At 37.3% G+C, this 13,134-nt stretch overlaps 1 protein-coding gene across 2 annotated transcripts; it reads right to left on the reverse strand.

Moving 5' to 3' along the window:
- Positions 1-1,215: 1,215 nt before the first annotated feature.
- Positions 1,216-8,893, reverse strand: LOC122084211 (protein IQ-DOMAIN 32). 2 transcript variants are annotated; one of them, XM_042652293.1, is made up of 6 exons: positions 8,550-8,893; positions 5,096-5,422; positions 4,773-4,976; positions 4,207-4,287; positions 2,301-4,098; positions 1,216-1,661 (listed from the first exon to the last, which is right to left on the reverse strand). In XM_042652293.1, the coding sequence occupies exons 1-6, from the start codon at positions 8,631-8,633 to the stop codon at positions 1,642-1,644; spliced, it is 2,514 nt and encodes an 837-aa protein (XP_042508227.1). In that variant the 5' UTR covers positions 8,634-8,893; the 3' UTR covers positions 1,216-1,641. The 2 variants fall into 2 exon arrangements, with proteins under 2 accessions (XP_042508227.1, XP_042508228.1); XM_042652294.1 differs by lacking the exon at positions 8,550-8,893 and adding an exon at positions 7,960-8,190.
- Positions 8,894-13,134: the final 4,241 nt, after the last annotated feature.

Below are 13,134 nucleotides of genomic sequence, written 5' to 3' on the forward strand. Positions count from 1 at the left end.
TTAAAAAAAAAAAACCCAATAAGCTTCTTTGACCGCTTTTTTGACCGAATCCTTCAATTAATCATCCGAATAATTCTCCGTCCGAATAATTCCCGAATCCGAATTTGTTAACTATGCTCCCAACAAGAATTCTTTTTTGATATTTATTTTAAGTAAATTGTGCGATTCCTGCACTAGTGTTAGATCCATGAGAGTGCAAACAGAAACATCAACATGGAAGGTATTTTTAATTTCATGCGGTAATTTTGTATGTTCTTGTGCCTGGACATAGGAGCCACCATGCGACCAAGTAGTGTTCTTTTTTTTTTTTTTTTTTTTTTTTCAAGTCAATCTCTATTTCGATTTTGGTCTAAGACTTGCAATATTAGCAAGAATCTTAAGGCATTTTTTGAAATAAATATTAGAGCTTTTCTTCCATCCATACAAATTTAAATTTTATCCAATCTGTCATGAGGCAAGTTAGAAAAGGTTGTAATTTTGTAGGTGGACACAAAAGTCTCTCACATGTTCAATTTCATACCAATTGGACCTAACCAAGTATCAAAATCAAGGATTGAAAAATTAACAAGGTACATACAATAACTGACAAATACATGGATCAAGGATATTTAATTGAATATTAGTTAATTCAAACCAATTCCTAAATATTCAAATGTGAGAATAGCCACATCATACCTTTAAATGGTAAAATTAGGTGACCAACTTTGAAAAAACTCTCCAAGCAGGCCATTTTGAAAAATCTTCTGCCAAAAAGGTATCATAAAACAGCATGATGGACTCAGTAATGACATCGGAAAAAAATATCACATGTCAAATTTCATATTCAAAATTCGGCCAATTAATCTGGCAGATCAACTAATCAAGTTGATCTACAAGGCAAGAAACAGTGACAGTGGTCCTCTCTCTAGTCTATTCTTCGGGACGAAATTTAACTGCTGCCCAGGTTGCAGCCGACTAGCTGCTGCCCAGTTTCTATTCTCCAATTTCTCCCTCTCCATCTTCCTTTACAATTCAATTTTCACATTAATACCGACATTTTCATTTTTTTATATTTAACAATTGCTCTAATTCTTACTTGGCATTCCACAAGGCTTGATGGCTAATCCACTTGGATCGGCTAACTATCAAATGAAAGATTTTCAAAGTTTTTAAAACGTTATAGAGCAGTGGATTGCATAGGCTAGGTTTAATACCCACTTGAATGGAAAGCAAGAGTGAAGCACAAGGTATATATTTCATCTTATTTCAATAACTGCAATGCTCTTTTTTTTTTTTCTTGTAAGACTGCAAGCTCTCTGACACTCTCCATCTTACATGTAATGTCAAACTCCAGATAAACCTTAAGAATGTGAGACATCTCCATGAAGCCAATCAAACAATATTACACACAAGTAAAGACATAACACACACAAGCACACCTCATGGCAGGAGTTTTGAGACAGTAGACTGTACATGAAATCAATCCTGGGTTCCTCCATCTCCCCCTGCCCATTCCATACACCTCAAACAGAGCAAAATCCTGATATCCCAAACTAAAACACCCTTGATAAAGCTTGACATGAGTTTACTGCTGATGCTCATGAGAAAGGCTGATCAAATGTCTCCACAACTTTGCATGAGAGGCCCCTTCAGAGAAATTCATCATCTTTGCCATTTTCTCTCTGAAACAAGCAAATTCGAATTGGTAACTATATAAACTCAAGAGCTCTACCACTAGCTTGGTATTAAATAAAATGCAATGCAAAAATATAGTCTGTGATCCATTGTCCTTGGAACTTATAAACAGTTCCCCACTATCTAAAGATACTATTGTACCCCTACAGCCAAGCCACAATAAAATGAATCTCTCCCCTGAAAGTCTACTGAAAATACAATCATCTTGGTTCCTATTTAGCAACACAGAATACATACTATACAAAAGACAACCACAATGCCTGAAAATTGTGCCAACTACACAGAGAATAGAACTTACAAAGAGAAAAACCTACTTCTCCATGCACTAAAAATAGCACTAATGTACTAGAGAAGTGGGATCCAGAAGGTGGGGTCATCACTCAAAGAGCACAAGAAACCCTGATTTTATTAGGAACACGGAATGCGAAGTAAGGATTTTTCATAAAGAAATTTGGAGTGGCATTTTCTGCAACTAATGACCAATCATACCAGAAATGCTATAGCAAGCATTTTTTTATAAGATCACAATTTAATAAACATATATATTAACTACATTTTTTATAAACTAAAGCAACCAGCGAAACAAAAACAAGACAACATGTTATAAAGTCGGGTCTAGTAGTTACCAGAAGGAGAATGTATGCCATTTCCTTTGACGCTCTGTTGCACTTGTGATGTTGACCGTTGCATGCGAGGGGAGCCCTGCTTTCCATTTGCACTGGGTAGGGAATGTCGCTTTTTGATATAAATATCCTTGTCTTGCACATCTGGACTTGACCTCGGAGAATTATGGGTATTGTTGGCCTTGGCCCTAGCAGATTCTGTTGCTTGCATGTAACTGGGGAGAGAATTATTGCTGCTACTATCTCTTCTCTCCTGGTCAATGGGATCAGATCTTGCTGAACCAAATGAGTTACGCCGCTTCCCATTTTTGGAGTCCCTGGGCAATTGATCTGTACTACTTCTTGCACCCGAGTCATTCTGATTTGAAAGGGAACTCTTACTTCTTGTCTGGGACCTCCGTTTTTGGTTGGACCCACTCCTTTCCAATTTGTCCCTCTTAGCTTTGATTGACACCTGACTTGATGGTGTTCCATGTGATTCAGCGGCAGTCATATGGCTTCTTGGAGATCCCTCTGGAGATGATTTACAGGCTTGCTGATCCATGATGCTGTCCACTTGAGCCTGTACATCTGACACACTTCTGTCTGGCTGCTGCTCCATTCTGGGAGGGCCTACGGCTACAACTGATTCGGTGGATTCTCTGTCAACTTCTTCAGGCTTCCCTGGCTGACCAAAGACATCATGGGATAGATTAGGTGGAGTGGAGGAAAAACTTTTCTCCTCAAGACTGGAACTTCCAAGTTTATGTCCATTATCAACTGCACTGTTTACATTGTTGGCTCCTCTTTCTGTAACTTTGGCTTCATGTTCAAGTTCTCCACCTCCAACTTCAGATATGTCTGGGGAATCAAGAGTGGAAGATATAGAAAGTTCAGTTCCACATTCTGAACCCCCAACCTGAACTTTTGGATCGTGAGAGATTGAATACTCTGTAAGGCTTGATTCCTTGGTCCTAGGGACAGAATCTTCAGGAGAAAGAAGATTATCTGATTTCGAATCTGCTCCAAGATCTTGATTAGTTGAACTGATTGACCTACCTGATGTTGCTGATGAACTCAGCTCTTCAAATTTTGAATGCGCTGCAATAAATGCAGGATTAGATGCCTTTCTTGATCCAAAAACAAACTTCTTACCCTCAGTTTCTAGTTCGTCAGATGCAACCCTTTTCATAGTACGTTTTGGCTGTTCACTGTTTAACCCAGGCTTCTCATAAACAGAATCGAGCGCTGTCTGAGAAATAACACCAGATTGCGTCTCTGCTTGAGTTGGAAACAAATCTATCTTAGAAGAGGCCTCTTGCGATTCACTCAAACACACATCCTCAACTCGAGGCTTATCAAGATCATCTTTTACTGGCGAGCAGCTTGAATGATCATCCTGAATGCATAATTGAACTGCATTTTGAGCTTTTCCCAAATCCACATTCTCAATGCAAGGCTGATCAAGATCGTCTCTTTTCAATGAAAAGTTAGGATGCCCATCTTGAAAATCAAGGTCATCTGCATCATAAGTGATCAAGTTCTCTTCACTCTCAAGTGCCATCACTGCTTCCCTGCTATTGGAATTTATATCTGCTGTCACAAAGACAGCTGCAGCTGGTGGTGCAGGTCCTTCTTCAGAAGCAGATGCCTTGGTATTCTCTCCTTGTTCCTCATTCTCTGGACACACTGGTTTATCTGGGTGAGCAAGTTCTGATGATGATACGGACATCCACCTCTCCAACCAATTCCATGCTGAATTAGATCTCGAAGCATCACATTTGATGTGTATTGCTTTTGTCTTGGGCGCTGACTCCAAAAGCTTGTGGTGTGAAAAGAAATTATTGATTTCAGTTAGATGAAATGCTTCACGAGACAAACAACCCACTGTGAAGTTACAGGTCAAAATATACAAATAAAATGACTTTACCTGACGAGCAAAACCATTGCTAAGCAGTTTCTTAGTGGAAGAGTAAGTTTGGTTTGGCTTGGTTCCCGAATCTACCTTCCCCTGAAACCAGAAAAGAGAATCAGAGGTTTTCTACCGCACCAGCATCACATATTGTCTACGGAATTGAAGTACAAAACACACACATAAATTTTAAATAAATAGAGATGGAAAGGAGCTTCTCCAATCCTTCAAATGAAAGCAGAGTTTTTAATAATGAACTCAATATACTGGAAATAAAAGACCCAGCAAGCCACAAAAATGATCAATCAAGAGCTATGAAAACCTAACCTAGACCCTAGCTGCACCTTGTTATGCTTAAGATGCATCGTTGCAAGTCTGTGCTACAGACAAATTGGTCAAGGGCATGCATCTGGTCAGTACAGGCTACATGAAATTTTAAAAACTGTGTGAAACATCAAAATCAACTAGCCAATGCCAAATTATATTTTGGCATTGTACATCACAAATTTTCCCAGGACATTCTAGAGAACTTGTTATGCCATATGCAAGACATACTTGCAATAAATTTGATGAAAAAGTATTACCAAGGGCTTCACAGTTTGTTCAGTTCTCTCATTAACCGACCCTTCTACTAACAGACGAGCACAGCGAGCACGGACAAGAGCCTGCATCTTGACAATTGCTTGAACACAGCGTAGAGTTCCCACAGCCTGCCTCCGGACCAAATGCCCACGTACAGCAGCTTGCAACTTAACAACATTCTTAAGCTTCAAGAGAGTTCTTTTTGCCTGGAAATTTTGATGGGACAACAGAGACATGCACACAGACAAAAATAAAACGTAGTCAAAAAGAAAATCCCCCAGAACCGTGTTTCAGAAATAGAAAATCCTGTGAAAAGAAAAACTACCAAGTATCCTCTTATAGCAGCCTGGATGACAACAGCAACAGATTCTTCTAGGTTGGGATTACATGTATTCTCTGTGGCAACTGGGGGATCAGTTACTCTTAAGTGCAGTGCCATTGATAATTCAGGTTTCTCATCTGTCCATTGTGGTTCAGATACTTTCTCAAGAACAGCTGAGTTAGGTTGTGGATCAGAGACGACTGCAATTGATTCTGGGCTCTCCTTATTCCCAGTAGATGGCGTTTCTGAGATAACAGTGTTGCTTAGCACTCGATGCCTGGCAGATCTCTTTCTGAAACTCCATCCCCGTTTGTCCGTAGACTCTTTGCTCTGGAAAGAGATTTATATAAAGCAATTAACATTTATAAGCAAAAGACCATGGGATACTTCTGGTTTTTTTTTTTTTTTTTTTTGCAAGGGTGGGGAGTGTGACTACCCATTTATTCCCTTAACCTATCATGTATGACACAGGTCCAATTCGTCAATTGGATCTGTAAACCCTTATTCATCCCAAGGGGTAACATCTATTTGTATAGTAGAATAATCAGTATATCAAGAGTAGCATCTGATCTAACCTATCCAATTATACTGTGCATCTTGATCATATAGAATCAGTCAGCAACAGGAAAAAAATATAAGGAGATCCAGCATAAATCAAAAGGTTCAGAGACATCTACACCTCATTAAACATGACAGTCAATGCTACAATGGGAACAACAAGAATATAATGTTATATATAAAAAAAAAAAATGAACATTCATTTAGTAGTATGAATGCTACGTTAAGCGATTTGAAGTGATGGCTCTTGGGGGTCGTAGATAATAACATTCCTTTCAGAATGTATTTCAAAGATCAGCGTTTGATTCTCTTAGGGCAGTGGAGGTCAGAGAGATTTGGCTTGGACGGCAGTGAAAGTTGTCAGTCATGGGGCTTTTCCTTACATCAAGTCCCTCTTTCAGTCATTAAAGCTCTTTCCATCATTTAAGCTGGCTTGCTCTTGTAGCTTGCACGGTAAGCGAGTCGGGTGCATTTTAGAAGGCTACTTTGATCAAACCATGTAACCGATCCATTTATTTGAAATAAGGCTGAGTTTTTTAAAAATAAGAAAAAAATTGAAGAATTATTAAATCTGTATGATTTCTTTCTCAAATCTCAAAACCGTAACATGTGAACACGCAATAAATAAATGGCAGTGTCAAAATAGAATATCAGAGCTATAGCCAGGATGAAGCTGGCTTTTGTGAAAAATGCCATGCCAGCAAGAAGATTCATCAATCAAGCCTTACATAATTTGTACAATGCCTGAAATGTAGGTATCGTAGAAAGCAATTAATGTATAAAGTGATCCACTCATGGATGCTAGCGATTTAACAAAACTACAGAAGATAAATTTATGGATAGAAAGAAATGGCAGGATAATGATCATCTATCCAATCCCAAGTAGTTGGAATTTGGGAAAAAGCTTGGTGAATTGGCTAAGTTGAGATGAGACTACAACTCTGATTGTTCAAGTACATCTATTGGTTAAAAATGTGATAAAAGAAACTGAAGATTCATCCTATAAGGGACCCAAATGATCAAGAGCCACACGCAATTCTATCATAGAAGCTTGAATTATGAGAGAACCATAGCACATTTTTGACCCAAAGTCGTGCATTGTAATGTGTACAACACATTTAGTACAGCAATCACGCACAGCAAGGAGTGAAACAAACCATTTCATTGATTTGTTTAACTCAGCAGTCAGGAGAAAGGCGAAGACAACATGGAATTATAACATAGCTCGACCCTAAAACTCATAAACATGACATAAACCCTGGAATAAATCCAGCATTAACCACTTCCCAAGAAAATTACCAGCTTAAGCTTCCAAACTATTTTAGTAGCTGTTGAAATTGTCTACAAACTTCGAACCAACATTCAACATCCCACCCACATGTAAATAGAAAGTCAAGTAAAAAATGCAAGATCTCCATAAAATGAAATGCCTTCTTTTCCCCCCTCCACTTTACATTACCCTGTAAAGAAGCTTCTCCAAGCCCACATTAAGGGGTTGTAAGCCATCACAAAAGTTTCTCAAGCTTGACTGGGAGTTGGTAATTATGTCATCATTAAATCATCAATCACTTATAAAAAGGAGGCTTAATCTGTGACTGGACACTCCACATGTATCAATGCATAATTATCCTTCCGAAGTAACACCAACATTCCATCTTTAGGAGTTTCCATGTCAGTATGCATGAATTTGCAAAATTTGAAAATCATGCTTACGGCCACAAAGCATGCTACCTACCTACCTACCTAACAGTGTAACGGTCCATTCTGATGTAACCCTGATTCAGAGATACATGTTGATGTGAAGTAAAAATTAAGAGGCGTTACCCAGATACTACCATTTAATAGACATTATCAAATACTTATTTCTTTTTGCTAGGGACGGGTATCAAAGCCTTCGGCTTGATTAGTCCCATGGGCTCATACTAACCCCACAACTGCATGGACCTGGCCATAACGGGGTTGAATGAGAACCATTCAACTTTCACCGAAGGTAGTGAAGAGCACTAAACACCCTGTGTGAGTGGCCCAAGGAGGTAAGAGGAGTTGAACTCGGAACCACACGCTTCCTAAGGCAAAGGTCCCTTGCCAACTCAGCTACCCCTTGTGGTAATACTATTAGTAGATATTCACAAGTGAAAAAAATTGCAAATAGCAATTTAGCGTATTAGTAAAAAGTAGAAAAATACAAGTTGCTTGACGATGATCATGTTGATGACTACTAACATTCTCTTTTCCCTTCCCCTGATTCTTCCAAGTACGGTGTCATGGAATTATCTGTGAATCACAAAAGAGATCTAGATAACAAGTACCTGTCATGATATTCACCGTGAATCAAAAAGAGATCTACACAATGTACATTCCAAATGGATGCCAATGATTTAAATGTTATTGTCCTTCAAAGGTAGCCGATTTCAATGGATCTGTTGCCAGTTATTGATTATCCGAATCATGGTCTCCAATTCTAACACTGAATTCAAGTGTAGAAAATGTTTCGAGTCGTTTGACCATATCAGGGAGGAAAAAGAAAACGATAAAGCCAACGAACAAAATTCATTGCACTACTCAACTGCTCGATATCTTCGCTTCTGAAACTCCTTAGAGATTTCAAAAATTCTAGAGACCGAAATCTTACTTCAGCAGAGAAAATAATGATTACAAACAAACAAATCAAACGTAAACAGCAACAGTAATCCCTTATTGATCATCAGTGTCACTCCAATCTACAAAAGAAACCATACAAGTAGACCAACATTCACCAAATCAAATAGCGCAGGAAGTAGTTGAAAATGAATGCTCCGGATCGAAGCATTAAACTGTCAAACAATAACTCTAACAGAAACAGGAAATCTGAAACCAATGCCTCAAAATCCATCCAAGAAGGAAAAAAAAAAACAAATACCTCAGTCTGTTCAATGTCATCTTTCTCAACAGCATCGCTGCCACATGCAAGGATCTTGAAACAGGTGCTCGAGGATCTCACCATACTCTCTCTCTCACTGAGACACTGAGATCAACTCACTCAGAGAAGCTCATGAATGAAGGGAAGAGCTAGCTATACCTCTACCCTATAAGTTAGAGGTTAGAACCAGTGAGAGAGGTTTGACAGGTCGAAGTGGGAGTGGAGTCTCGGACCTTAACACATTCCTAAATCGCAGCTAACATTGCGTTCAAGTCCGCCAATTTATCAGGTCAGTTTTCCTTCTCTGCACTCTCTCTCTCTCTCTCTCTCTCTCTCTCTCGTTTGTTGTCGTTGATAAGAAAGAGAAGAAGCAATATAAGAAAAAGCTGTCAGGTCCATCTTTTTTTTTTTCCTTTTCTTACCCTTCTTAATCCTTCATTTATAGTACTATTCTTAGAAAAAAAAATGATTTTTTTTTTAAATAATCTTATCCGATAAATTTTGATTGTCTCACGATAAATCGAGTAGCGCAGTGATTTTGTACTATTTCTATAATCACAAGATTTCGCGAGAAATTTCGATTGTCTCACGATATATCGGGTAGTGCAGTAATGTTGTACTATTCTTTATGAAGGGAATATTATGTTGGAGATGATTGGTTATTAATCTTACCTTAAGCAGTCACGAGAAGAAGACAAATCTTTGGTCCACCTCATTTCTTGACGGTTCACGTTCACCCATAATTAGGAATCAATTGGTTAGGGAAGTTTAAAGGTGTTAATCGGTTGGTTTGGTTTTGATTTTTGGGTTTGGTCTTGGTTCAAGATAAAATAATTTCATAACCTTAGATCGAAATCAAATCAAATCAAATCAATTCGGTTCCTATTTGTATTTTTGTATTTGATTCTGTTCAATTTCGAGACTTAGGAACATCTTGTATTGGCCTTGAAGAAAGTCAATACGAAAATAGAAACAAGCAAAAGTATTGATAATGTAGAAGAGAAGCAACAAGAATTGACAGTCAAAGACAAAAACAGGGGAGACAAAGTGATAATTGATATTTTAGAACTCATGTATTACTCTCTTAGGGTTAAGTACCATGTAGGTTCAATTTATATAGGTTACAATTCATTTGGTTCGATTTGATTCAATGATTTTTAGCGTAAAATCAAAATCGAACTATATAAAATGGGAAAAAGTTAGGTATACCACCGATATGTTCATATCTATGTCTCTATCTCTCCTCCACCCTTTGAAAAAGTCTCGCAAAATGTTTATCACATCTTAGTCCTTCCATTGGTTGAGTTACTAATTCCAAAAAAACTGGTGATATACCTAACCTCCTCTCGTATAAAATATTTACTTTCAATATTAAAATCAAATCTCGATTTTAAATATCCGATTTCAATTCTACTCTTCATTTCGACCCAATTTCACACACGGACACACACAAAACTCATCTGAATTGGTTCAGTTGGGATTGGCCTAAATCGGTCGAACCGATCCGATTTCTCAAACCCTGATCGGGAGGGTGAGGGTGAAGGTGAGGGTGAGGTGAGATATCGGAGTCAAAGTCGTCGGGGTCTCGCTTTTAGGTCCTTCTCGAGGCGGTGGATAGATTACCTTATGACAGAGCCTAGAGTTCTGTCTCCTTTTGACACATGAGAGTGGTCACGTATACTTGCATGAAAGCGATCTGAGCTGTTAAAATCCGTTAGTGGGGCCACCCACTAACTCACAAAGAAATCTTATCAAATCAACAAGCAATGTCAACCGTCCATTCAGTGTCACGTAGTTCGTACAAATCCAAAAGCGTATGATCATATCTCCCGCAAAATGAGGTTTGATGTGAACGTAAACTTTCCACAACAAAGATTGATTGATCCTTTCTTTTTCTTGGATATAAGGTTCAATTAGAAAACGGGTCAAAAGTTTGTTTCCTTTCGGCTTTGGTGGGTCGGGTTGAAGGAATAAGAAAGTTATTTCTTATACTTATGTTCAACTTTTATAGGAATTTGAATTTTTTGGTTAGCTAAGTGAGATATTTGGTTAATTAAGGTAAAAGAATTATCACAAAAAAACTAGGTTTCTTGTCTGTTGATGTGTTATCCATTTCACTTCTTCTATTTTTATCGTTCGTTGTAGAATTAATCAAACATTTGCATTATTTATGGAAATGTCTACCTTTTATCTCATTTCTTATTCATGTCTTTCACCTTAGATGAGATTCACTTGTTAAGTTTTTAATTCCATGATGTAGAAACGCAACCCTAAAATGATACAGAAAAAAAAATGAAAAAACAAGAACAAACGATATACACAGATTTATGAGGTTCTGAAAGATTGTCTACGTCATCAGTGAGATGAGATATCTGATTTACTATCAATGGAGAATAGGATTACAGCACCTGTCCTCACACCTCTCAAATGACTTTCAGAAAAAAAGAACCTCGCTACATAAATATATAACGAGAAAAAAAAAATCTAATAATAAAAAATACAAAATTATCCTCAGTAAACAATTTAAATAATATAAAAAAATGAGTCCAATTGTACCCCCTAAATCCCCACTACATAGAAGACTTCCTACCATCTTGAAAAAAGAGATAAACACACAAATCAATCATTACGTTTTTTTTTTTTTTCAAATTTAAATTTACTCAAGAGTTTTTTCAACAAAAAAAAAATTACTCAAGAGTTAGGGAATTACATTTACTCCTTTGGGGGTGGGGCACCGTTGTTTCATACTCTCTCTAATGAGTCGTGTCTAGGATCCCTCCAACAGATAAACGTCGTCGTGAAATATAAAACACCGTTTAGAGTCTTTGACATCAACCATCTCTCTCACTACCAAAAAAAGCATCAGCCATCTCTCTCTCTCTCTCTCTCTCTCTCTCTAACGTTATTATTATTTGCCAAATGGTCGTATCGCACTTGTCAAAAATAATAAAATATATATCCGATTTAGGCAACGCATACTATACTTTGTAATTAATTAATTAATCATAAATGTAAATATCGATCTGACGCATCACGCACCACATGTGATACCTATACATATGTTATGTGATATCACGAGGCAAGTGGGATTCTTTAAATTTTGGTGGAAGTAGAGCTGGCTGTTCTAACTTCTACCAAAATAAAAAAGGTGACTGTGGACCCCGGAATTTTACCAAAAAAAAAAAAAACTGCGGACCCCGGAAGACCCTTAAAAAGTGTAGCAGAGCTGGAAGCAAAGGATTTTATGCTCCCAATCAGGAATTGAATTATTATAAAAAAAAAAAAAAAAAATCAGAAATTGAATCAGTTGATCAAGTCCCAAAAACCCTAAAATCAGTTGGAATCGAAATCAAATACGATCGATTTTGATTCAATTTGGTCAATTCAACTAATTTGAGGGTTAGAAGTTGAATTCATATCATATCAAATGCTTAAAATTTTTTTTTTTTTTCTTGGCTGAAAGTATTTTTCAGAAATGTAGAGTAGGGAAATCATATCCATGAGAGGCAGAAGATATATTTAATTATGAAGTCTACATCTTGTATGAGGAGATAAGAATGTCGTTGTGGACATTTACGTACATTATGTGAGATTATATGAAAAGAAATCCCCACTCCCACATCATGGAGATCTTTTTTCTTTTATTTTATGCAACTAATCATCTCAAATATAGGCAATATTTATGCAAATTGAAAATGATAAAAGAAGTCTTGAGGAAATGAAGCCATACGTTATGTAAATATAATATGGATGGAAGTTCGTAGCTCCGCGGATGAGTCAAAAAGAGTTACTAATCTAAAGCAGTATTCTACCAAAAAAATTTCTAAAGGAATACACTCATATTTGCAACCCTTTGTTTACAAAGAGCTTAGAATGTTTTCAAACTTATGATTGTGTTTTATCTAATTTGTCACCCATATATCTTGCTAGGGAGATGATTTCTTACGCTGCGAGTGTGAAAAGGAATCTACATACCATACCAATAGTCGTCATGAAAAAAGCTAGGGTATCATCCACAAGGAACCCACATTTTCACATGGTTTTCTTTTCTATTACTGAAGTATGTTCATTTTTCATTTAATTTTTTGATAAATAGTTCTCCCGAGCCCTTGACCTCTTAACGGTGAAGTATTGATTGAATCTCCTCAACTGAACTACCACTTGAAGGTGAAGTGTTATTGCTCTCTCATATCTTCTTCTTCTTCATTTCTTTCCTTTTCTCTTCTAAAGATGCCACCACCTACCCACCAGTTATAGTCAATCTCGGTTGAGCAAAGCTTTCTTCCCAATAGAAAGCTTCCCATCATGAGAATTGAAGCCTTGTATAGGAGAGGGAGGAAAGGTCAATGTCATCAGAAGGTAAAATAAAAATAAAAAGCAATGCTTAAATTGGGTTTAATTGGCATTTTAGGTATATGCATTGGTCATATGTCTTCTTCCCTTCATTTTCTTTTGAGTAGGACAACTTTCATTTCTCATTTCTGCCGCAATGGAGCCCATCTCACATGCTAAAGCTATACCTATACAGACCCATAATTATGTGGTCATCAGATGTTTCCTTCCATTTTTCATTTCAATTATAGTC

This window comes from Macadamia integrifolia, chromosome 7 (genome assembly GCF_013358625.1).
Source record: "Macadamia integrifolia cultivar HAES 741 chromosome 7, SCU_Mint_v3, whole genome shotgun sequence".
Lineage (NCBI taxonomy): Eukaryota > Viridiplantae > Streptophyta > Magnoliopsida > Proteales > Proteaceae > Macadamia > Macadamia integrifolia.

Coding starts and splice junctions, on each gene's coding strand:
- LOC122084211 (XM_042652293.1), bottom strand. CDS start 8,633: ATGGTGAGATCCTCGAGCACCTGTTTCAAGATCCTTGCATGTGGCAGC. Junction 5,423..8,549: donor ATGACATTGAACAGACTGAG/GTATTTGTTTTT, acceptor ATCTCTTTCCAG/AGCAAAGAGTCTACGGACAA. Junction 4,099..4,206: donor GCAATGGTTTTGCTCGTCAG/GTAAAGTCATTT, acceptor TCACACCACAAG/CTTTTGGAGTCAGCGCCCAA.